Source organism: Mobula birostris, chromosome 13 (assembly GCF_030028105.1).
Source record: "Mobula birostris isolate sMobBir1 chromosome 13, sMobBir1.hap1, whole genome shotgun sequence".
Classification (NCBI taxonomy): Eukaryota; Metazoa; Chordata; class Chondrichthyes; order Myliobatiformes; family Myliobatidae; genus Mobula; species Mobula birostris.
Window position 1 is genome coordinate 94,911,337 of NC_092382.1, and position 26,337 is coordinate 94,937,673.

The following is a 26,337-nucleotide window of genomic DNA, read 5'->3' on the forward strand; positions in this document are numbered from 1 at the left end:
GGCCTTGGGGTGACCCCAAAGGTCAGCCCTTGGCATCACCTTTCCTGCCCTCTGTACAAGTACGGGTGCGGACAGGTCCCATGAGAAAACTTACGTCAAAAAGCATCGCAGGCTCGGAGCATCAGGCAAGCAGTGTTCATGCAAACTTGTGCGTACAATTTACAAGGAAGAGCACGATGAAAGGCTCAAAGTAAAATTTAATGAGATTCTTTTTCCTGTGGGCACACTCAGCAAATCTACAGAACAGTAACTGTAAACAGGATCAATGAACGACAAACTGTGCGAATACAGATATAAATAAATAAAAATAAACAACGAGGGCATGAAATAACAAGGGGAGTCCTCAGAGTGAGACCATCGGTTGTGGGAATCTCAATAGAATGAGAGTGGTTATCCCCTTTTGTTCGAGAGCCTGATGGTTGAGGGGTAGTAACTGTTCCTGAACCTGGTGGTGTGACTCCTGAGACTCCTGTACCTCCTTCCTGATGACAGCAGTGAGAAAAGAGCACGGCCTGGGGGGTGAGGATCTCTGACGATGGATGCTGCTTTTCTACGGCAACGTTTCCTGTAGATGTGCTCAATGGTTGGGAGGGGTTTACCCGGGATGTACCGGGCCCAATCCACTACCCTTTGTAGGATTTTCCGCTCAAAGTCATTGGTGTTCCCGTACCAGGGCGTAACGCAGCCAGTCAGCACACTTTCCGCCACACAGCTACAGGAGTTTGCCAAGGTTTTCGGTGACATGACGAACCTCCACACACTCCTGAGGAAGTAGAGACTCTGTCGTGCTTTCTTCGCAATAATAGGTCCTCTGAGATGTTGACACCCAGGAATTTAAAGTTACTGACCCCCTCCACCTCTGATCCCCCAGTGATTACTGTCTCCTGGACCTCAGGCTTCCCTCTGCTGAAGCCTACAGTCAGTCCCTTGGTCTTACTGACACTGAGTGAGAGGTGGTTGTTATTAAACCACTCAGACAAGTTTTCAGTCCCCCACCCGCATGCTGATTTATCATCCCCTTTGATACGGCCCAGAGCGGTGAGATAAAGTTGACCCCAGTTCACGATTGTCGCGGTGCTGCTGTACGCTGGAGGTGCTGTCTCAGAGGCAAGCGTCAGTTGTGGGCGAAGTGGCTGTCACTAAGTCTGCGTCCCGAGCTCCACTTGCTCTTCACCGGCCCGGGGCCTGTCCGCCCGTTTGCCAGGGCCCAAACCGGCCTGTTGTACAGCGGAGAGGGGGCGGGGGGGCCTTACGCCTGTCGGTCAGGCCCGCGTGTGCCCGTAATGCAGTCCCTGCTGGTCTGTAATGCAGCTCTGCATTCCTGCAATATCATTACATCTGTAGTACAGATCTGTAATGCAGAAATGTACTGCATCAGCCTCTAATCTGGGTTTGTATTGCAGATCAAAATCGCAGAGCCTCATGCCTGTAATAAGGCCCTGTACACCGGTAACAAAGGCCAGTATGCTTATAATGTAGACCCATATGCCTGTTATATGGACCCGTATGCCTGTAATGCAGACCCATATGCCTGTAATATAGACCCATATGCCTGTAATGCAGGACTGTAGGCTTGTAACCAAGGCAAGTATGCTTGTAATTCAGACCCACATACCTGTAATGCAGATCTGTAAGCCTGTAATGCACGTTCATGCCTGCGCTGCGGAGCCCAAGCGACTAGCTCAGGTTTGTAACAGCTGTACCTCAGGCTCGTATGCCTGTTATTCAGCACCAGCTCCACAGCGTTAGACATCAGGAACCCGAGGTGATGCCTCGCTTCGGACCCCTCGTATCTCTCCCCGCCTGACCACATCTCATCCTAATGGCGGCCTCCCCACACCACCCCCTTACCCCATCCACAGTCAATTCTCTCTCCCTGCACAATTTCACGTGCCATTTATAATCTGTGTGAGACCAGTAACTTTGTGACTATAATGTTACTGCAAACAGGGTTATCACCGTACCAGGGCCTCACTCAACTGTTCAACAGGGCAATGAACTTCTCGCAGACATGTGTCTCCCTCTCCCCCCTGTCTCAGTCTCCTTCTCCCTCTCCGTCTCTCTCCCCTCCCACCCACCTCCCCCTTCCCATCCCTATCCTCAGTCTTTTCCCCTCCCTATCTCACCCTCTCTCCCTCCCATCTCCCCTTCCCCTTCTTGTCTCCCCCTCCCTCCTTCCTGCCTCCCCTTTCCACCTTACCACTTCCCATTGCCCCTTCCCGTCTCCCCACTGCCTCCTTCCTGTCTCTCCCTCCTTTCAGTCTCCCCCTTCCCCTTCCCATCTCTCCCTCCCTTCTTCCTGACTCCCCCTCCCTCCTTCCCATCACCCCCTCTCCTTCCCGTCTCTCCTTTCCCTCCCATCTCCCCCTCTCCCTCCTTCCCATCTCCCCATTCCCGCGCCTCCCCTTTCTCCTGTCTCTCGCCCCCTTCCCATTCCCCACTCCCCTTCCCGTCTCCTCGCTCACACCCCTCCCCTATTATCACCACCTCCCTCACTTCTCCCCCGCCCCTTCCAGTCTGCCCACCCCACCGTCCCGTGGCATCCGTCCCCCCCCCCGACAGGCTTCACTTGGCCTACTCTTGCACCCATGGCAACCAGCACCAGGGTTGACTGACGCTTCCTGCTGTTCCCACGGCAACAGGTTCAGGTGACTTCCTGCTGCTCTGAAATCATCCAGCACACATTTGTGTTTCCATGGCAACCAACTTGGAAGCTTCCTGTTCCCTCCATCACAGGCTGAGTCACAGTGGAGGACCCGGCCTACAGCTGTTCCTATGGTAACAAATGGTGGGGGAGAGGGGTTTGGTGTGCTTGGTTTGTGCTTACATGGTAACCTACTCAAAGTGGCCCGTCAGGCTCACTCCTGTTCCCATAACAACGGACCCAGCATGGATACCGCCTGCTCCCGTGCCACGGTGACAGAGCTCATCCCCACAGCAGCAGACTCCACAAGAACCCGGTGCCGTTTCCACGGCAACAAGCCCGGCAGGGACGCACCTCGTTCCCGTGGCAACCCAGGCCCGGCAGGCTCACCTCTCGTTGCCGAGGGAACAGGCCGCTCCCACGGTGACCGACACACGCCGTCGCTGCGGTGACAGGTGCAGCAACCTGTTCCACCAGTCCAGGCGGCCCCTGTCACAACACCCCAGCGGCCGGCCTCTCTCCTCCCCCCTCCGGGATGTCACTCCCCTCCGCCGAGTCTGGCCCCGAGTCCACCTGCACCATTTACAAACACCCCCACCCCACCCCATCCGTACCGCCCCAGGGGCGACAAGCCTCCCCCCACTCCCTCGGCCGTTACCTGCTCCAGCTTCCAGCGGAACTTGACCGGACGAGTGCTCCCCAGCTGGGGCCAGTAGAGGAAGGAGACACGGGGCCCGTGGACGGTCAAGGCGTAGTGCGCGTAGCCCGAGTCTGAGGGGGCAGAGAGGGCAGGGGGTGGGGAGAGGGGAGGGAGTGGGGTAGGGAGTTGGAGAGCGAGGCAGAGGACGGGGGAAGGAGGGGTGGGGAGAGAGGGGAAAGGGAGAGGAGGATGAAAGCGGAGAGGGGAAAGGGCAGGAAGTGGGTGAATGGGGAAAGGGGAAGAGGAGAGGGCAATGTGAGGAGGGGGGAAAGGTTGGTGATGGGGAAAGGGTCAAGAATGGAAAGGGTGCAGAGGGGGAAGATGGAAAGGGAGGAAGGGGGAACAAAGGAGGTGGAAAGGGGGGAAAGGAGAGCAGGAAAAGTGAAAGGGGAGAGAGTGAAAGAGGGAAAGAAGGGGAGAGGGAAAGAGGGAAGGGGAAAAGGGAGAGGGGGAGGTGGGAAAGAGGGAGAGGGTGGAGAAGGGGAAGAGGGTTTAGAGGGGAAAGGGAGAAAGAGGAGAGTGTGACAAGGGTAAATCTGTGCAACATACCATCATCCCCACCTCTCTCAGTCCACACCTCTCAGAACCATTCCCCACCTCTCTCCATCCCTCATCACCGGAACTCTCATAACTATCCCTCAGCCTCACCCCAACACACATCTCCTACCCCTCCATCCTACACCCCTCCCTGTCTCTGTAACCCCCCCCACCCCGTCTCACTGTGGGATGAAGAATTGGAAGGTAGTATACAGGGTCAATGGCAGGATTCTTCCCAGTGTGGAGGGACAGAGAGCTCTTAGGGTCCACCTCTATAGATTCCTCAAAGTTGTGCCACGTTGATTGGGTTGTTAAACAAGTGCTGGCCTTCATTAGTCAGGGGTTTGAGTACAAGAGTTGTGAGGTAATGTTGCAGCTCTGTAAAACTCTGGTCAGACCACACTTGGTATTAAGGCACAATTTTGTGGTTTTGAAGGTTGAGGCTTTGTGAGGCTTTGCACTTGGCGTTTTGTGAGCAGTTTTGGGTGCCTATCAAAGAAAGGATGTGCTGACACTGGTAACGGTCCAGAGGAAATTCACGAGAATGATCCTGAGGATGAAAGGGTTATTGTATGAGGAGTGTTTGATGTCTCTGGGCCTGTACTCACTGGAGTTTAGAAGAATGAGGGGGGATCTCATTGTATGAGGAGCGTTTAATGTCTCTAGGCCTGTACTCACTGGAGTTTAGAGAATGAGGGGGATCTCATTGTATGAGGAGTGTTTGATGTCTCTGGGCCTGTACTCACTGGAGTTTAGAGAATGAGGGGGATCTCATTGTATGAGGAGTGTTTGATGTCTCTGGGCCTGTACTCACTGGAGTTTAGAGAATGAGGGGGATCTCATTGTATGAGGAGTGTTTGATGTCTCTGGGCCTGTACTCACTGGAGTTTAGAGAATGAGGGGGATCTCATTGTATGAGGAGTGTTTGATGTCTCTGGGCCTGTACTCACTGGAGTTTAGAGAATGAGGGGGATCTCATTGTATGAGGAGTGTTTGATGTCTCTGGGCCTGTACTCACTGGAGTTTAGAAGAATGAGGGGGGATCTCATTGTATGAGGAGTGTTTGATGTCTCTGGGCCTGTACTCACTGGAGTTTAGAAGAATGAGGGGGATCTCATTGTATGAGGAGTGTTTGATGTCTCTGGGCCTGTACTCACTGGAGTTTAGAGAATGAGGGGGATCTCATTGCATGAGGAGTGTTTGATGTCTCTGGGCCTGTACTCACTGGAGTTTAGAGAATGAGGGGTATCTCATTGTATGAAGAGTGTTTGATGTCTCTGGGCCGGTACTCACTGGAGTTTAGAGAATGAGGGGGATCTCATTGTATGAGGAGTGTTTGATGTCTCTAGGCCTGTACTCACTGGAGTTTAGAGAATGAGTGGGATCTCATTGTATGAGGAGTGTTTGATGTCTCTGGGCCTGTACTCACTGGAGTTTAGAGAATGAGGGGGATCTCATTGTATGAGGAGTGTTTGATGTCTCTGAGCCTGTACTCACTGGAGTTTAGAAGAATAAGGGGGGAATCATACAACTTTTCTCTCTCTCTTGCTCTCTCTCTCTCTCTCTCTCTCTCTCTTCCTCTCCCTCCTCTCTTCCCCCACCTCCCTCCCCTTCCCTCCTTTATCTTCTCTCTTCACCTCCCACCCGCACTTGGACCTTATCCAAACATACTGACAGGAATACAACATTATTTATTTATTATTACTTGTTTTTTTTTAATTTGTACAGTTTGTCTTTTGCACACTGGTTGTTTGACTGTTTTTGCTTGTGTGTGGTTTTTCACTGATTCCATCGTGTTTCTTTGCACTGGGCCATAAGACAATGGAGATTAATTAGGCCATTCGGCCCATTGAGTCTGCTCCACCATGGCCGATTTATTATTCCTCTCAACTCCATTCTCATGCCTTCTCCTTGTAACCTTTCATGCCTTTACAAATCAAGAAACCTCCGCTTTATATATACCCATCGACTTTGGCCTCCACAGCCGTCTGTGGCAACAAATTCCACAGACCCACCACCCTCCTGCTAAAGAAATCCCTCCTCACCTCTGTTCTAAAGGGACGTCCTTGTATTCTGAGGCTGTTCCCCCTGGTCCTCAGTGTGGGAAACATCCTCTCCACATCCACTGTCTGAGCTTTTCAATATTAATAGGTTTCAATGAGATCCCTTTTCATTCTGCTAGGCTCGTAGACCATAAGATACAGGAGCAGAATGAGGCAGTTTGCCCATCGAGTCTACCCTGCCATTTCATCATGGCTGATCCAATTTTCCTCTCAGCCTCAACCTCCTGCCTTCTCCCCGAATCCCTTCACCAATCAAGAATCGATCAACCTCCCCCCTAAATATACACAAAGATTTGGCCTCCACAGCTGCCTGTGGCCAAAGAATTCCACAGATTCACCACTTTTTGGCTAAAGAAATTCCTCCTCATCTCCGTTCCCTCTGTTCTGAGGCAGTGTCCTCTGACCTTGCTGTGAATGCCCGCAAGATAATGACTCTCAGGGTTGTACAAGAAATAAAGTGGATGAGTTTGAGGCACAGTTGGAAATTGGCAAGTGTGATGTTGTGGGGATAACAGAGACATGGCTTCAAGTGGACAGGGCCTGGGAAATGAATATTCAAGGGTATACGTCCTATCGAGAGGACAGACTGATGGGCAGAGGGGGTGGGGTGGCTCTGTTGGTGAGGAATGATATTCAGTCCCTTTCAAGGGGGGACATAGAATCAGGAGACGTAGAGTCAGTATGGAAAGAACTGAGAAAATCTAAGGGTAGAAAGACCCTAACGGGAGTTATCTACAGGCCCCCAAACAGTAGTCTGGATGTAGGGTGTAAGTTGAATCAAGAGTTAAAATTGGCATGTGGCAAAGGTAATGCTACAGTTGTTATAGAAACATAGAAAATAGGTGCAGGAGTAGGCCATTCGGCCCTTCGAGCCTGCACCGCCATTTATTATGATCATGGCTGATCATCCAACTCAGAACACCGCCCCAGCCTTCCCCCCACACCCCCTGACCCCCGTAGCCACAAGGGCCATATCTAACTCCCTCTTAAATATAGCCAATGAACTGGCCTCAACTGTTTCCTGTGGCAGAGAATTCCACAGATTCACCACTCTCTGTGTGAAGAAGTTTTTCCTAATCTCGGTCCTAAAAGGCTTCCCCTCTATCCTCAAACTGTGACCCCTTGTTCTGGACTTCCCCAACATCGGGAACAATCTTCCTGCATCTAGCCTGTCCAATCCCTTTAGGATCTTATACGTTTCAATCAGATCCCCCCTCAATCTTCTAAATTCCAACGAGTACAAGCCCAGTTCATCCAGTCTTTCATCATATGAAAGTCCTGCCATCCCAGGAATCAATCTGGTGAACCTTCTTTGTACTCCCTCTATGGCAAGGATGTCTTTCCTCAGATTAGGGGACCAAAACTGCACACAATACTCCAGGTGTGGTCTCACCAAGGCCTTGTACAACTGCAGTAGTACCTCCCTGCTCCTGTACTCAAATCCTCTCGCTATAAATGCCAGCATACCATTCGCCTTTTTCACCGCCTGCTGTACCTGCATGCCCACTTTCAATGACTGGTGTATAATGACACCCAGGTCACGTTGCACCTCCCCTTTTCCTAATCGGCCACCATTCAGATAATAATCTGTTTTCCTATTTTTGCCACCAAAGTGGATAACTTCACATGCAGGTAGACTGGAGGAATCAGGTTGGTGCTGGACCCCAAGAAAGGGAGTTTGTGGAGTCCCTCCGAGATGGATTCTTAGAACAGCTTGTACTGGAGCCTACCAGAGAGAACGCAATTCTAGATTTAGTGTTGTGCAATGAACCGGATTTGATCAGGGACCTCAAGGTAAAGGAGCCATTAGGAGGTAGTGACCATAATATGATAAGTTTTAATCTACAATTTGAGAGGGAGAAGGAAAACTCAGAAGTGTCAGTATTACAGTTGAACAAAGGGAACTATGGAGCTATGAGGGCGGAGCTGGCCAAAGTTCAAAGGAACAATACCCTAGCAGGGATGACAGTGGAACAGTAATGGCAAGTGTTTCTGGGAATAATGCGGAAGGTGCAGGGTCAGTTCTTTCCAAAGAGGAAGAAAGATCCTAAGGGGAGGAAGGGGAGGCCGTGGCTGACAAGGGAAGTAATGGACAGTATAAAAATAAAAGAGAAGTATAACATAGCAAAGATGAGCGGGAAGCCGGAGGATTGGGAAACTTTTAAAGAGCAGCAGAAGGTAACTAAAAAGGCAATACATGGAGAAAAAATGAGGTACGAAGGTAAACTAGCCAAGAATATAAAGGAGGATAGTAAAAGCTTCTTTAGGTATGTGAAAAGGAGAAAAATATTTAAGACCAAAATTGGGCCCTCGAAGACTGAAACAGGTGAATTTATTATGGGGAACAAGGAAATGGCAGACGAGTTGAACAGGTGCTTTGGATCTGTCTTCACTAGGGAAGATACAAACAATCTCCCAGATGTAATAGTGGCCAAAGGACCGAGGGTAATGGATGAATTGAAGGAAATTTATATTAGGCAGGAAATGGTGTTGCATAGGCTGTTGGGTCTGAAGGCTGGTAAGTCCCCCGGACCTGATGGTCTGCATCCCAGGGCACTTAAGGAGGTGACTTTAGAAATTGTGGACGCATTGGTAATCATTTTCCAATGTTCTATAGATTCAGGATCAGTTCCTGTGGATTGGAGGGTGGCTAATGTTGTCCCTCTCTTCAAGAAGGGAGGAAGAGAGAAAACAGGGAATTATAGACCGGTTAGCCTGACGTCAGTGGTGGGAAAGATGCTGGAGTCAATTATAAAAGATGAAATTACGACACATCTGGATAGCAGAAACAGGATCGGTCCAAGTCAGCATGGATTTACGAAGGGGAAATCATGCTTGACTAATCTTCTGGAATTTTTTGAGGATGTAACTATGAAAATGGACAAGGGAGAGCCAGTGGATGTAGTGTACCTCGACTTTCAGAAAGCCTTTGATAAAGTCCCACATAGGAGATTAGTGGGCAAAATTAGGGCACATGGTATTGGGGGCAGAATACTGACATGGATTGAAAATTGACTGGCTGACAGGAAACAAAGAGTAGCGATTAACGGGTCTCTTTCGGAATGGCAGGCGGTGACCAGTGGGGTACCGCAGGGTTCAGTGCTGGGACCGCAGCTGTTTACAATATATATTAATGATTTAGATGAGGGAATTAAAAGTAACATTAGCAAATTTGCCGATGACACAAAGCTGGGTGACAGTGTGAAATGTGAGGAGGATGTTATGAGAATGCAGGGTGACTTGGACAGCCTGGGTGAGTGGGCAGATGCATGGCAGATGCAGTTTAATGTGGATAAATGTGAGGTTATCCACTTTGGTGGTAAGAACAGGAAGGCAGATTATTATCTAAATGGAGTCAAGTTAGGAAAAGGGGAAGTACAACGAGATCTAGGTGTCCTTGTACATCAGTCACTGAAAGCAAGCATGCAAGTACAGCAGGCAGTGAAGAAAGCTAATGGCATGCTGGCCTTCATAACAAGGGGAATTGAGTATAAGAGCAAAGAGGTCCTTCTGCAGCTGTACAGGGCCCTGGTGAGACTACACCTGGAGTACTGTGTGCAGTTTTGGTCTCCAAATTTGAGGAAGGACATTCTTGCTGTTGAGGGAGTGCAGCGTAGGTTCACAAGGTTAATTCCCGGGATGGTGGGACTGTCATATGTTGAAAGATTGGAGCGACTGGGCTTGTATACTCTGGAATTTAGAAGGATGAGAGGGGATCTCATTGAAACATATAAGATTATTAAGGGATTGGACACGCTGAAGGCAGGAAGCAAGTTCCCGCTGATGGGTGAGTCCAGAACCAGAGGCCACAGTTTAAGAGTTAGGGGCAGGCCATTTAGAACGGAGTTGAGGAAAAACTTTTTCACCCAGAGAGTGGTGGATATATGGAATGCTCTGCCCCAGGAGGCAGTGGAGGCCAAGTCTCTGGAAGCTTTCAAAAAAGAGATAGATAGAGCTCTTAAAGATAGCAGAGTGAAGCGATATGGGGATAAGGCAGGAACTGGATACTGATTGTGGATGATCAGCCATGATCACAGTGAATGGCGTTGCTGGCTCAAAGGGCCGAATGGCCTACCCCTGCACCTATTGTCTATTGTATACGGCGATATATACAAACTTTGATCATAAATTTGCTCTGAATAATTGAACTTTGATCTCCCACCTTGAGATTCAGCTTCCTGCAGGCATCTACAGGAGAATAGCGAAATACAATCGAATTTGTGAAAAGCAGTACATGATCAAAGACTAAAGAAGAGCCAACGAGCAAAAGCAGACGGGAAAATTAAAACACACACACACAAATAATACTGAGAACATGAGATGTAGATTCCTTGAAAGTGAGTCCATAGGTTGTGGGATCAGATTAGGATTGAGGTGAGTGAAGTTATTCTCACTGGACCAGCAGCCTGATGGTCGAAGGGTAATAACTGTTCTTGACCTGGTGGTGAGAGACCGAAGGCTCCTGTACCTCCTGCCCAATGGAAGCAGTGAGTGGAGAGCACGGTCTGGATGGTGGGGGTCACTGATAGATGCTGGTTTCTTGTGTCAACACTCCTTGCTCAATGGTGGGGAGAGCTTTTCCTGTGATGGACTGGGCTGTACCCACCACATTTAACAGGCTTGTCTAAACCAGGCCATGATGCAGCCAGTCAGGATCCTGTCCGCTGTGCATCTATAGAAGTACAGTTAAGTTAGAAGTTTACATACACCTTAGCCAAATACATTTAAACTCAGTTTTTCACAATTCCTGACATTTAATCCTGGAAGACTTTTCCAGTCTCAGGTCAGTTAGGATCACCACTTTATTTTAAGAATGTGAAATGTCAGAATAACAGTAGAGAGAATGATTTATTTCAGCTTTTATTTCTTTCATCACTTTCCCAGTGGGTCAGAAGTTTACAAACACTTTGTTAGTATTTGGTAGCATTGCCTTTAAATTGTTTAACTTGTGTCAAACGTTTTGGGTAGCCTTCCAGAAGCTTCTTGCAGTAAGTTTCTGTAATTTTGTTCCCTTCCTCCAGACAGAACTGGTGTAACTGAGTCAGGTTTGTAGGCCTCCTTGCCCGCACACGCTTTTTCAGTTCTGTTAGTGATCCGAACTGACCTAAGACAGGGAATGTTTCCTAGGATTAAATGTCAGGGATTGTGGAAAAACTGAGTTGAAATGTATTTGGCTGAGGTGCATGTAAACTTCTGACTTCCACTGTAAGTGCAGATATACTCAGTGGTGGGAGGGTTTTGCCTGCAATGGTCAGAGACACCCTGTCGTGTTCCTGCCGGCTGTGCTGGGGGGTGGGGTGGGGTGCCCTCACCTGCCGGCATGGTGTGGCAGACAATGGCCTCTTCATCCCTGGCGTGGGGGTCCTTGCTGGGGGCGGTGTGCTTCATCCAGAACGAGAGGGTGAAGGAGTCCACGAGGCCAGGGGGCACGGCGCTGGGGGGCACGCGCACGGGCCGGGAGCGGTTAAACAGGTAGACCTGGCTCGTGTCCTGGCTCTCCAGCGTGGGCACACCCCGGGTCCAGTTCATCAGCGGGCCAGGGGGAGGCAGGAGATCCATTTCCCCCCGAGAGGCACCTGCAGTGAGAGAGAGGGGCAATAGAGGGGGGAGAGAGGGTAGAGAGAGGAGGGATTGAGAGGGGGAGAGGGGAGATAGATGGGATGAGAGGGAGGGGGAGGGAGATAGAGAGGAGATGAGAAGGAGATGGGTGAGAGAGGAGGGAAAGGGGAGGGGGGAAAGGAGGGAATAGAGAGGGAAGGAGGGAGAGGGGAGAGTGGAGATAGTGAGATGAGGAGGGACAGTGGGAGGGGAAAGGGGAATGAGAGGGAGAAGGGGGGGAGAAGGGATATAGAGTGGAGGAAGGAGAGGGGTGAGAGGGAAAGAGAGGAGGAGAGGGGGATAGAGAGGGGATGAGAGGGAGATGGGTGAGACGGAGAGGGAGAGGGAAGGGGAAATGGAGAGGGGGTGAGGGAGAGGGGAGAGTGCAGATAGAGAGGGGAGGAGGGAGGGTATATGGGAGGGGGAGAGAAGGGATAGAGGGGAGGAGGGAGAGGGGTGAGAAAGGGGGATAGAGGGGAATGAGAGGGGGTAATAGAAAAGGGGGATACAGAGGGGTGAGAGAGGGGAGAATAGAGAGAGAAGGGGAGGAGGGAAAGGAGCAGAGGGGGGTAGAGGGGATGAGAGGCAGAGGGGAGGGAAGGGATAGAGACGGGAGGAGGGAGATGGGTGAGAGAGGGGAGGGGGAATAGAGAGGGGAGGGGGAGAGGGGGAGAGTGGGGAGGGGGGGAATAGAGAGAGGAGAAGGAAAAGGGACAGAGGGGGGATTAAGAGGGAGATGGGGAAAAAGAGGGTTATTGAGGAGGATGAGAGGGAGAGAGGGGAAGAGGGAGGGGATTACAGGGAAAGATGAAAGAGGGAGAGGGAGAGGGAAAGGGAAATGCGAGGGACAGGGAGAGGGAGATAGAGGAAAGAAATGGGAGAAGAATGGGATGGGATGTGGAGGGAGAGAAAGGGTACAGGTAGCAGGAAGAGAGGAAGGAGAGACAGGGAGATGTGAAGGATAGAGAAGGGATAGAGAGTGGAGAGAGGAGAGGGAGAGGAGGCAAAGAGAGGAGAGGGGGTAGAAGGGGGAGAGAGGGGAGATGGATGAGGGAGGGGAGAGTGGGAGGGAGAGAAAGGAGAAGGTGAGATAGGGAAAAGGGAAGAGGGGGAGGAGGAGAGAGGAGCGGAGTGAGTGAGTGGTGAAGAGAGGGATCAGAAATGGGAGAGAGGGAGAGGGGCAAGAGGGGTAGACAGGGGTTAGCGTGAGATGGAAAAGAGGAGAAGGGGAGGGTGAGAGGGGTGGAGCAGGAGTGATCAGCAGAAATTAGTTCATTGCCGTTCCCACCAATTCCTTCCTCGTGACGGTCATGGGGTCGGGGAGCGGGGAATGGAAGGCAGGAGAAGGGTCTTGCCCACCTCCCACACCTGTCCCCTGGTGATCAAGGCCGGACTCACTCACCGCAAAGTTTCCTCAGGGTCTTCTCGGAGTAGTTGTCGCGGTCGCAGCCCTTGGCCACGTGGCTGGTCTGCAGCTCGATGACAGCCCTGATGTCCCACACCGACTGCTCGCACATCTCCAGGTGGATGTGGGGAAACAGAGCCTGCGAGCCCGAGCCTGGGGCATACTCGATACGTTCGTTCCAACCTGGGAGAGCGGGAGGCTCACAGGTCAGAGACGCGAAATTACCCCCATACCGTCCCATCACGCACTCCCGGGGTCAGACACAGATTGAAGCTCCCTCCACACCGTCCCACCACACACTCCCGGGGTCAGACACAGAGTGAATCTCCCTCCGCACCGTCCCACCACACACTCCCAGGGTCAGACACAGAGTGAAGCTCCCTCCACACCGTCCCATCACGCACTCCCGGGGTCAGACACAGAGTGTATCTCCCTCCGCACCGTCCCATCACACACTCCCGGGGTCAGACACAGAGTGAATCTCCCTCCACACCGTCCCACCACACACTCCCGGGGTCAGACACAGAGTGAAGCTCCCTCCACACCGTCCCACCACACACTCCCGGGGTCAGACACAGAGTGAAGCTCCCCCCGCACCGTCCCATCACACACTCCCAGGGTCAGACACAGAGTGAAGCTCCCTCCGCACCGTCCCATCACACACTCCCGGGGTCAGACACAGAGTGAATCTCCCTCCGCACCGTCCCATCACACACTCCCGGGGTCAGACACAGAGTGAATCTCCCTCCGCACCGTCCCACCACACACTCCCGGGGTCAGACACAGAGTGAATCTCCCTCCACACCGTCCCATCACACACTCCCGGGGTCAGACACACAGTGAAGCTCCCTCCGCACCGTCCCATCACACACTCCCGGGGTCAGAACAGAGTGAAGCTCCCTCCGCACTGTCCCACCACACACTCCTGGGGTCAGACACAGAGTGAAGCTCCCTCCGCACCATCCCATCACACACTCCCAGGGTCAGACACAGAGAGGAGCTGTGCTGACTGAGCTGGGAGAATTCGAGGCAAAACTACTGGATAAAGTTCGTGGAATACTTTGGATGTGGCTCTAAAAGTCTCTTGGACAACCGAGTGAGTGACGGCGCTGGTGTGGAAACTCGGTGTGGAGATTTACTGCCGGTTTGGGCTGGGTTTGTTGGCGGCTGCTAACTGCGTAGCTCCCAGCTGCGGCCGCTGGCAACTCGCCAGGAAGCCGGTTCGCTCCAAAACCGGAGGCAAACGCCGTCGTTCCCCCCCATTGACATCGGGGCAACGTTCCTCCTCCATTGTTTTCCTGATTTTCGTCCGGTGTTGGTGCCGGAGCATCTGGAAGGACGTTTCGGCCTCTCCCAGCCTGGGTCTCTGCAAGTCCGACGGAGCCTTTCCTGGCGTCGAGCCAGCGAGGAACTGTCGACTGCAAACTTTCCCGGCCAGTTATTCGACTCGTTCCAGGACTTCTAACCGGCACCGCTGTAGGATTCTCGGACTGGAAAGAGCGCCAGCATGCCGGACCGGTCTCCAGGGAGTCGCGGGCCTTCGGGGAGTTACGCAAGGGCGGCTGCCTCCCCGGCCTCGGACAACGCCCTTTTTCGGTCGGTGAAGGTGGAACGTGGGGTGCAATGTATTTTGCGCCCTGGAATGACACTAGAAAAGTGTACGGAGGCAATGGAGGACCTTGTTGGGAAAGGTGGTATTCTGGCCACCGAGAAGGAGTTCAGAAAGGCGGTGTTTTATCTGGCGAATGAAGAGCTAGTGCACCGGGCCCTAAGCAGGGGAGTCACGGTAGACAACATCTTTTTACCTATGGAGCTGGTGACGGCCCCCACACAACGTATCGTGCTTGGACATGTTAAGCCTTTCATTCCAAATGAGGACTTGCTACCCCCACTGGCCCGTTTAGGGCAAGTAAGGTCGGAGATCACTGCCATCCGACACAAATTTAAGAGACGCACCCTCCGCACCGTAATCTCTTTCCGGCGTCAGGTATTCATGCAGCTGGAAGGGGAGGACGATGTTGAGGGCCGGTTTACTGTCCGGCACGAGGGAGTGGATTATCAGGTGTACTGGAGCTCCGAGCGCCCGCGGTGCCATGCGTGCAGGGGGGTGGGGCACTTTCGGAGGGACTGTCCTGCCGCCCGGAACCCGAGGGAGCCCATTTCGGGCACCAGTGCCCCAGCTACCTCTGCCCCTGATCCTACTCCTGCGCGTGCGTCTGCGCCTGCATCTGACCCTGCCCCCGCCCGTGATCCTGCCCCAGCCCCTCACCCTGCCCCTGCCCCTACCCCTACTCCTACGGTTGGGTCGGTCCCTGCTCCTCTCCCTGTGGTTCAGGTGGGGGACGGGGTGGAGTCTGTGCGGAGTAAGAAGGCAAAGGGGAAATCCAAACACAGTAAGAAGCGGGCCTTTGAGGCTGCAGAGCTCACGCCCATTTCGCCTGAAGTGGAGCGTGGGGCTCGGGGAGGTGCGCAAGCAGACGGGGCGATGGAAACAGAGAGCGCCGCCCCATCGGTGAAGCCTGCACCTGTGTGCTCCTCCGGTGTGAAGAGGAGAAGGGAACGTTCCCGCAAGAGGGCAGGGGATGTAGATGCGGAGGGGTCCCAGGAAGGGGTGGGAATCCGGGTAGGGGTTGGTTCTAAACCTGAGTCCCCAGATGTAGCCACCAGTCCTGGGGAAGATGGTGTGGTTGTGCAAAAAGCTTGTGATAACCCTGTTTGCACAAATGAGGCAGCCCTGGAGGCCTCCACCCAGGACCTACAATTCAGCGCCTCTCTGGAGGCCAGTGTACCGAATAATGTAAGAGGAGACGAGACGAAGCTCTCTCATTCTCAGCACCAGGCTGCTTGTGAATCCCTCGGACCAAAGGTGCCGGGTTCTCCTCTATGCCTGCCCCCTGGGGAGGGCGTTTTTCTGTGCACGTCGACCCCAGCAATTAATGACTTGCAGGGAGTCCCTGGGGATTGTCCCTCCACTGTCGCAAATGTGGATGAGGCTGATGCGACGGTGGAGCGGGCAGGTAAGAGCGAGGTGCCCGCTGCGCGGTATGGGTCACAAGAGCAGCCATCTATTGGAACATGCGGGGAGGCCAATGGGGATTCTGTCTGCAGTGACGGGTTGGAGGGGGACTCTTTCGATAGTGAAATAATGGACATCCTCACCCCTCCTGAGAAATCCCCATTGATACCTGTAGAGGAAATTAAGCATTTTATTCTCACCTCTGAGGGTGCCAAGCACCGGCCTCAACTAGCCTCGCTTCGCTGGCCCAGCATGCCGAGGCTGGTGAGGTCCCTGCGAGTCATCCTCAGACGGAAGGGAAAGGGAGAGAGGAATGCGGTGTCGGGGAACGACAGACGGCAATTAAAATCTTTCCTAGATGACCTAGTAAGGGACATTAGAGGGAGAAGCAGCCTCGCTCCTTCGGGGGATGGTGGGTCACAGGGTGTCGCTGGTACCGCTCGAGCCCGGAAGGCAAAAAGTATCCTTGCTTTCTTTCCGGACAGTGTGGTGGAGGGCGCCTCCGCTCTCACCGGAATGGGCACAGCTGCTGAGCCCTAGTGTGCTCCCGCCATGAAGCTTACCATAGCTAGTCTCAATGTAAACGGCAGCAGGGGCCCTCTTCGCAGGCATAACAATCTCTCAGCCCTCAGGGATGGGCGGTATACGGTGAGTTTCCTGCAGGAAACCCATACCATCCCTGGGGACGAGTCTGCTTGGCTCCTGGAGTGGCGGGGCGGGGTCTACATGAGCCACCTCAGCTCCATTTCTAGCGGGGTGGCGATCCTGTTGGCCCCGACCTTCCAGCCAGTAATTGAAAGAGTCCAGGACGTTGTGCCCGGCCGTCTGCTCCACCTGGTTGTGCGCCTGGATGGCGTACCATTGCATTTTATCAATGTGTATGCTCCCAGGCGCGGTGTGATGCAGACGCGCCTATTCTGCCAGCTGTCCACCCTGCTGAGCTCCATCGATCCTGGGGATTGCGTCATCCTCGGGGGAGATTTCAATTGTACCCTCGAGGCGGAGGACCGTTCGGGCCTCCAACGCGACCCAGCATCGGCAAAAAAGTTAAAGGAGCTAGTCGGCTCCTTTGACTTGGTGGACAGCTGGCGGAATTTTCACCCCAACTCTACCGCCTTCTCGAGAAGGTCTAGAGAAGGAGGTTCCAGGATAGACCGCATTTACATCTCTCGGGCCTACGTCTCCGCGGCCGGTGTCGTGCTCGGATCATCACCTTGTGTGGATGGAATTTATTCCACTACACCCTCGGGTGGGATCCGGGTATTGGCATTTTAACAACCGGCTGCTGGAGGACAGCCGATTCCGGGATTCGTTCCGAGCTTTCTGGGTCTCCTGGAAGGAGAGGCGGAGAGAGTTCTGCTCCCTACGGCTATGGTGGGATGTGGGCAAAGCCCACATCCGGTTTTTATGTCGGGAGTACACTAGGGGGTCGACAAAGAGGCGGAGCTCTGAGGTTGAGCGGCTTGAGAGAGCGTTGCTTGACCTGGAGTCCCGCCTCGGTCTGACCGCTGGAGACCAACAGCTGTGGCAGGAATACCAGGAGAAGAAGGACGAACTAAGGAACCTGCAGCTCCAGCAGTCCCGAGGTGCATACGTGAGGTCACGGATCCAAATGCTGCAGGATTTGGACCGTGGCTCACCCTTCTTCTACTCGTTGGAGAGGTGGCGGGGAGTTCAAAAGCAGCTAGTGGAGCTGCTGGCTGCCGATGGCTCCTCCATCACGGACCCTGATGGAATTAACAACGAGGTCCGTTCATTCTATCGGTCCTTATTCTCGCCTGATCCGTCAAATGCGGAGGCGTGTAATGAGGTCTGGGAGGATTTGCCGAAGGTCAGCCCAGAGGACGCAGTGCGTCTGGATGCCCCCCTGACTCGGGAGGAGCTGTCCACTGCCCTTCGGCAACTCCGGAGGGGCAAGTCCCCTGGTTTGGATGGACTGAGTGTTGAGTTTTATCAGGCTTTTTGGGATGTCCTGGGGGATGATTACAGCCTTGTCCTAGGGGAGAGCCTAGCCACCGGAGAAATGCCCCTCTCATGGCGGAGAGCTGTTGTGGTCCTACTGCCCAAGAAGGGAGACCTCCGCCTGCTAAAGAACTGGCGGCCGGTCTCCCTCTTGTGCGTGGACTACAAGATCTTCGCCCGGGCAATGGCCAACCGTCTGGGTTCGGTAATTGGACAGGTGGTCCATCCTGACCAATCTTACACGGTCCCGGGGCACTCCATCCAGGACAATGTCCACCTAGTACGGGACCTGATCCACCTACTCCAGGAGACTGGGACCCCGGCAGCGTTTCTTTCTCTTGACCAGGAGAAGGCTTTTGACCGGGTGGACCACAGTTTCCTGGTGGGCACCCTGCAGGCTTTTGGGCTCGGACCACACTTTGTGGCCCGAGTTCGGCTCCTGTACTCTGCCGCAGAGTGCCTAGTTAAAATTAATGGATCATTGACAGGACCTATCCACTTCCGAAGAGGAGTGCGTCAAGGGTGCCCCATGTCCGGTCAACTGTATGCGATCTGTGTCGAGCCATTCCTCGGCCTTCTTCGGCGAAGGCTGACAGGTCTGGTTCTGCGCGAACCGGACATGGGGGTCGTCCTCTCGGCCTACGCCGATGACATACTCCTCATGATGACAGACCCCTGTGACCCGCGGAGGATGCGCGAGTGCCAAGATGTTTTCTCGGCGGCATCCTCCGCCAGGATCAACTGGGCGAAATGTTCCGGACTCTTAGTAGGCCAGTGGCAGGTGGACTCCCTGCCGGAGGAGATGAGAGCTTTTGAGTGGAGCACCAGACGCCTTCTCTATCTGGGAGTCTACCTGAGTCCTTCTGGGGAGACCTGGCTGGCGAACTGGCAGGACCTGGAGACAAAGGTCATGGCCCGGCTAGGGCGCTGGTCAGGCCTTCTCAGGGTGCTTTCCTATCGAGGCAGGGTGGTGGTCATAAACCAGCTGGTGGCCTCCATGTTGTGGTACCGGATGGTCACCTTGGCCCCCCCTGCCCCTTTTGTTGCAAGAATGCAGAGGAAGCTAGTGGACTTCTTCTGGGGAAACAGGAAGCACTGGGTCTCTGCAGCGGTTCTGAGTCTCCCAGAAGGAGAGGGCGGACAGTCGCTGGTGTGTGTACGCACACGACTGGCGGCTCTCCACCTCAGGACGCTGCAGAGATTCCTGTACGCCGAGCACCCTCCCAGGTGGCACGTGTTGGCGACTTTCTTCCTCCGGAGGGGCTGCTGTCTTGCCGAAGATATGCAGCTACCACCGGCGGGTGTTAGCCGTGCTGCTTTGCAGAGGCTGCCCGGCTTCTATCAGGACCTACTGACAGTCTGGAACATGGTTGCCTCAGGCCGGGAATCCCCTCCTCTGGCAGAGGGCGGGGTCCTGGCCGACCCTTGCCCTGTCTCAACGGGTGTCAGTGCGGCTCAGGTGTGTGGAACGACTCGGGCTGAGCTGCTTGTCGGGCCCAGGCCCCGCAGCCTTACCCGAGAGACGAATCCACACAACTTGAGCCGTCTTTCATCGACACCCACAATCCCATTCAGGGATGCAGGCAGGAGGTACCTTTATGGGCTGCTGCTCCACACCCTCCACTTCCTAGCATTTGTCCACCGTCCCGACACGCCATGGCGGTCGGTCTTTCCACCTGGAGGTGAGGGGGGTCCCCAGTGGAAGTCCCTCTACAAGGGAGTCCTTCCCATGCACCTTGGGGATCTCGGCTGGAGGGTGCTGCATAAAGCGGTGCCCTGCAATAAGTTCTTTAGTTTGTACACGGATCTCCCAGCCGCGTGTCACTTCTGCAGGCTGGAGGAGACCGTGTACCATATGTACGTGGAGTGTGTGAGGCTGCAGCCCCTTTTCACGTATTTGCGTGGGCTGCTTCTCGCCTTCTGGTTGCATTTCAGTCCCACCCTATTCATATATGGTCATCCAGTAAGGAGGGGGGCACAGAGGGATGAGGATGTCCTTGTCAACTTGCTCCTGGGGCTGGCGAAAATTGCCATCTGTGGCTCCTGGAAAAGGGTGGCAGGAGGTTCTCCCCGGGCGGACTGCCTGGCTATGTTTAGGGGGTATGTTCGAGCCCGGGTGAACATTGAAAAGGAATACGCGCAGTCCACGGCGACCGTCGAGATGTTCTGGGACCGTTGGGCTCCGCGGGGTGTAAATGCCATCATTGATGAGGATGGCAATATATTGGTTTAACATGTATTGTCTGTTTGTAGTGTAGTAAATGTGTTATTCACTGGGTTTGTAAATATTGTATAGCACCGACATTTGTAATAAAGAATTTTGTTAAAAAAGGGGTCAGACACAGAGTGAAGCTCACTCCACACTGTCCAATCACACACTCCCGGGATCGGACACAGAGTGAATCTCCCTCCACACCGTCCCACCGCACACTCCCGGGGTCAGACACAGAGTGAAGCTCACTCCACACTGTCCAATCACACACTCCCGGGGTCAGACACAGAGTGAATCTCCCTCCACACCGTCCCACCACACACTCCCGGGGTCAGACACACAAATTCCTGCCACACTCTCCCATCACACGTGCACTCGTTCAGACTCAGAGTGAAGTTCCTTCTGTTCTCTTCTACCCCAACCCCGTTCACACTGACCTCCAACCCCTGACCCCTGACTCACCAAGCCAGGAAGGCACACAGGTGGGCCTGACCTCCACCTGCACCTGGGCATCCTCGGCTGCTCGCTTCTTCCCGCAGTCGTAGGCTGTGACTGTGAAGGTGAAGAGGGTTTCCTTCCTGCCGTCCAGTGTCTCCGTGTTTCGGATGTTTCCTGCGCGAGGGATAGGGAGAAGGAGGGAGGGCTGTCAATACACTCTGGTCCTTCCCTCCCTCTGCTTTCCACCTCCCTCCCTGCTCACCATCTCTCCTCCCTCCTCCCCCTCCCTACCTTCTCCCCTTTGGTCCTCCACTCCCCTCTGTCATTCCCTTACTCTGCTGTCCTCCTCCTCCACTCCCCTCCATCTCTCCCTCCCTCCCTCCACTGTCCTTTTGCCCTCCCTACTCTTTCCTCCTCCCCTACCCTCCCTCCCTCCCCTTCACTCCTCCCTCTCCCTCCTTCCTTTCCTCCCTTTCCCTCCTTCCTTTCCTCCCTTTCCCTCTCTCCTCCCTCCCTCCACTTCCCTCCTTCCTCCACTCCCTCCCCTTCCCTCTTCCACTTCCCTTCCACCTCCCTCCTTTCCCTTTCTTCCCTTTTCCCCTCTCCTCTGCTCCTCCCTCCTCCTCTCTGCTGCCCTTCTCCTTCTCCCTCGCCCCTTTTCCTGCCACTTTCCCTCCTCCCCTTCAATCCTCTCTTTCCTGCCTCACTCTCCCCTCCACTAGCCCTGCTCCCAACTCCCTCATTCCCGTCATTCCCCTCCAGTCCTCTCTCCTCATCCCTCATCACCTTGTCCCTCCTTCCCTCCGGTCTCATCCTCTGTCATCTCCCTCCTCTACCATCTCACCACTCCTCCCCTCCCTCATCCCCTTGCTCCTGCACTCTCCTCACTCTCTCAGCCTCGCCCCCTCACTTGATCTGTTACTCCTCGAGCGCCTCCATCCTCTCTCCCTCAGTGCCTCACTCACACAACCACTGCTCGTTCACTCGTCTCACACCTTTCACGCAATCCCTTACTCCTCCCTCTGAGCTCCAAACTCCCTGACACCCTCAGTCCGCTCCTGACCCCTCTCCTCCTTTCACCACCCCCACCCTCTACTGTCCCCTCAGCCTCCTCCCTGACCCATTCTGTCCTCCCTCCTCACGCCCTACTTCACCACTCCCAACCTTGTCCTTGCTGCCTCACACCTCTCCCTCCTCTTTCCCACTCTCTCCCTCCTCTCTCACCCTCGCCTCACTCTTTGTCCCTCCTCTTTCTCTCTCACCCTCTCTTTCCTTCCTCTCGCTCTCTCTCCTCTCTCTCCCCTCTTCCTCCTCTTTCTTTTCTCACTCTTGCTCTCTCCCCATCTTTCTCCTGCAATACTTCCTCTCCTCTCTTTCTCTCATCCTTTCTTTTCCTCTTCTATCTCTCTCTCCCTCTCTTTCTCTGTCCACTCTCCCTCCTTCCTTTTTCTCTATTTCTCTCTTCCCCCTCCCACTCTCTCTCTATCTCCCTCTGCTCCCTCAGCTGTCCCTCACCTTGCTCTTCCTGACTCTCTTTTCCCCTTCCCTCACTCCCTTTCCCCTCAAGCCCTGAATTCACCCTCACAGGCCCCTCTCTCACACTCTTCTCTCCCTCCTACCTTCCACCCTCCACGCTCACTCCTCTCCCCCAACCCTGACTCCTCTCCCCTTCACTCCCCTCCTCCCCCTCCCTTACTTAGCTGCCCCTCACTCCTATCTCCCTTGCTTCCACTCTGACTTCTCTGTCCCTCACACTCCACTCACAACCAGTCCTCGCTACCCCTACCTTCATTCCCTCTCCTCACTCACTCTCTCTCCTCCCTGCTCCCTCTTCAATACTCCATCTTTCCTCCTCACTCTTCCCCCCCCCCCACCCCACCGCCCGTACCATCGTTATCAATGGTGAAGGGGACATCAGGAGTGAGGATCTGGTAGAAACAGATCTGACTGTACTGCGGCGAGCAGTCTCCATCCACAGCCTCCACTTTCAGCAGCGGCCCCGGCACCTTCCCCTCGGACACCGACAACCGGTATAGACGCTCCATGAACACGGGTACAAACTCGTTCACATCGTTCACCCGTACGTGTACCACGGCCCTGGGGGCGAGAGCAGAGAGTGTCAGACCTGTCTACTGTCCGGGGCAGGGACAGAGATCCCTCTACACCAGCCCAATGGGGAACACCACACATCGTTCACCCGAATGTGTACTATGGCCCTGGGGGCAAGAGCAGAGAGTGTCAGACCTGTCTACTGTCCGGGACAGGGACAGAGATCCCTCTACACCAGCCCAATGGGGAACACCACACATCATTCACCCGAATGTGTACCACCGCCCTGGGGGCGAGAGCAGTGGGTGTCAGACCTGTCTACTGTCCGGGATAGGGACAGAGATCCCTCTACACCAGCCTGAAAGTGAATCCCACAGTGTACCCAGTGTGGTGTGCTCTCAGGACAGGAGCAGAGATTCCTTTACACCCCTCGACTGTGAGCCCAACAGTTGTACCCTGTTTGGTGTGTACTGGGACAGGGAGACTGCGCTGATGCCCCTCCCCATCTTCCTCTTCTTTCCCTCCCGAGTCAGAGGTTCCCCAATTTACTTGTGGGACCGCTTGACGTTGGTCTTCTGTGCATCCTCTCCACAGTCATGTGCCTGGATAGTGAAGGTGTGCTCCCGCTGTGACTCGCAGTCCACGGCCGTCTTCGCCTGAATAATCCCTTCTCCCGTCATCTTGTCCAGGACCACCGCCTCAAATGGGACATTCTGGCCGTGAATCTTAAATCCGCAGATCTCTCCTGCAGGATATCGGAGACACAAAATTTAATCGCAATCACCCATTCCCATTCATTCCGACCACTTGCACTCCCAAAGGGACCCTACCTCTTCCCATTCACTCCCAAAGGGACACTACCCCTTTCTGTTCACTCCCAAAAGGAAAGGACCCATTCCTTCACATTCACTCCCAAAGGGACCCTACCCCATCCCATTCACTCCCAAAGAGACCCTACCCCTTCCCATTCACTCCCAACAGGAGCCGACCTCTTCCCATTCACTCCCTAAGGGACCCTACCCCTTTCTGTTCACTCCCAAAAGGACCCACCCCTTTACATTCACTCCCAAACAGACCCTACCACCTCCCATTCACTCCGAAAGGGATCCTACCCCTTCCCATTCACTCCCAAAGGGACCCATCCCTTCATATTCATTCCCAAAGGGACCCTACCCCATCCCAATCACTCCCAAAGGGACCCATCCCTTCCCATTCACTCCCAAAGAGACCCATCCCTTCATATTCATTCCCAAAGGGACCCTACCCCATCCCATTCACTCCCAAAGGGACCCTACCCCATCCCATTCACTCCCAAAAGGACCCTACCCCTTCCCATTCACTCCCAAACTGACCCTACCCTTTCCCATTCACTCCCAAAGGGACCCTACCCCATCCCATTCATTCCCAAAGAGACCCATCACAATTCACTCCCAAAGAGACCCCACCCCAACCCATTCGCTCCCAAAGGGACCCTACCCGATCCCATTCACTCCCAAAGAGAGTCTACCCCATCCCATTCACTCCCAGACACTACCCCATCCCATTCACTCCCAAAGAGATCCTACCCCATCCCATTTACTCACAAAGGGACCCTACCCCATCCCATTCACTCCCAAACTGACCCTACCCCTCCCCATTCACTCCCAAAGGGACCCATCCCTTCATATTCATTCCCAAAGAGACCCTACGCCTTTCCATTCACTGCCAAAGAGACCCTATCCCTTCCCATTCACTCCCAAAGAGACCCTACCACTTCCCATTCACTCCCAAAGGGGCCCTACCCCATCCCATTCACTCCCAAAGAGACCCTACCCCAACCCATTCACTCCCAAAGAGACCCTACCCCAACCCATTCACTCCCAAAGGGACCCTACCCGATACCATTCACTCCCAAAGAGAGTCTACCCCATCCCATTCACTCCCAAAGAGACCCTACCCCAACCCATTCACTCCCAAAGGGACCCTACCCGATCCCATTCACTCCCAAAGAGAGTCTACCCCATCCCATTCACTCCCAAACAGACCCTACCCCCTCCCATTCACTCCAAAAGGGATCATATCCCTTCCCATTCACTCCCAAAGGGACCCTACCTAATCCCATTCACTCCCGAAGATAGTCTACCCCATCCCATTACTCCCAAACAGACCCTACCCCCTCCTATTCACTCCAAAAGGGATCCTACCCCATCCCATTCACTCCCAAAGAGACCCTACCCCTTCCCATTCACTCCCAAAGAGAACCATCCCTTCATATTCATTCCCAAAGGGACCCTACCCCATCCCATTCACTCCCAACAGGAGCCGACCTCTTCCCATTCACTCCCTAAGGGACCCTACCCCTTTCCGTTCACTCCCAAAAGGACCCACCCCTTTACATTCACTCCCAAACAGACCCTACCACCTCCCATTCACTCCGAAAGGGATCCTACCCCTTCCCATTCACTCCCAAAGGGACCCATCCCTTCATATTCATTCCCAAAGGGACCCTACCCCATCCCAATCACTCCCAAAGGGACCCATCCCTTCCCATTCACTCCCAAAGAGACCCATCCCTTCATATTCATTCCCAAAGGGACCCTACCCCATCCCATTCACTCCCAAAGGGACCCTACCCCATCCCATTCACTCCCAAAAGGACCCTACCCCTTCCCATTCACTCCCAAAGAGAGTCTACCCCATCCCATTCACTCCCAAAGAGACCCTACCCCAACCCATTCACTCCCAAAGGGACCCTACCCGATCCCATTCACTCCCAAAGAGAGTCTACCCCATCCCATTCACTCCCAAACAGACCCTACCCCCTCCCATTCACTCCAAAAGGGATCATATCCCTTCCCATTCACTCCCAAAGGGACCCTACCTAATCCCATTCACTCCCGAAGATAGTCTACCCCATCCCATTACTCCCAAACAGACCCTACCCCCTCCTATTCACTCCGAAAGGGATCCTACCCCATCCCATTCACTCCCAAAGAGACCCTACCCCTTCCCATTCACTCCCAAAGAGAACCATCCCTTCATATTCATTCCCAAAGGGACCCTACCCCATCCCATTCACTCCCAACAGGAGCCGACCTCTTCCCATTCACTCCCTAAGGGACCCTACCCCTTTCCGTTCACTCCCAAAAGGACCCACCCCTTTACATTCACTCCCAAACAGACCCTACCACCTCCCATTCACTCCGAAAGGGATCCTACCCCTTCCCATTCACTCCCAAAGGGACCCATCCCTTCATATTCATTCCCAAAGGGACCCTACCCCATCCCAATCACTCCCAAAGGGACCCATCCCTTCGCATTCACTCCCAAAGAGACCCATCCCTTCATATTCATTCCCAAAGGGACCCTACCCCATTCCAATCACTCCCAAAGGGACCCTACCCCATCCCATTCACTCCCAAAAGGACCCTACCCCTTCCCATTCACTCCCAAACTGACCCTACCCTTTCCCATTCACTCCCAAAGGGACCCTACCCCATCCCATTCATTCCCAAAGAGACCCATCACAATTCACTCCCAAAGAGACCCCACCCCAACCCATTCGCTCCCAAAGGGACACTACCCCATCCCATTCACTCACAAAGAGACCCTCCCCTTTCCCATTCACTCCCATAGGGACCCATCCCTTCATATTCATTCCCAAAGAGACCCTACCCCTTCCCATTCACTGCCAAAGAGACCCTACCCCTTCCCATTCACTGCCAAAGAGACCC

General features: G+C 53.9%; 1 protein-coding gene across 1 annotated transcript in view; it reads right to left on the reverse strand.

Annotated features, from left to right (window-relative positions):
* clstn3 (calsyntenin 3) overlaps window positions 1–26,337 on the reverse strand; it is an 81,883-nt gene that overhangs the window by 32,996 nt on the left and 22,550 nt on the right. The window contains exons 3-8 of the mRNA XM_072275540.1: window positions 23,174–23,369; window positions 22,464–22,672; window positions 20,600–20,749; window positions 12,945–13,130; window positions 11,257–11,520; window positions 3,303–3,415 (exon numbers count right to left, since the gene is read on the reverse strand). Of these exons, the coding sequence (XP_072131641.1) occupies window positions 3,303–3,415; window positions 11,257–11,520; window positions 12,945–13,130; window positions 20,600–20,749; window positions 22,464–22,672; window positions 23,174–23,369 (1,118 nt within the window). The remainder of the gene's footprint in view (window positions 1–3,302; window positions 3,416–11,256; window positions 11,521–12,944; window positions 13,131–20,599; window positions 20,750–22,463; window positions 22,673–23,173; window positions 23,370–26,337) is intronic.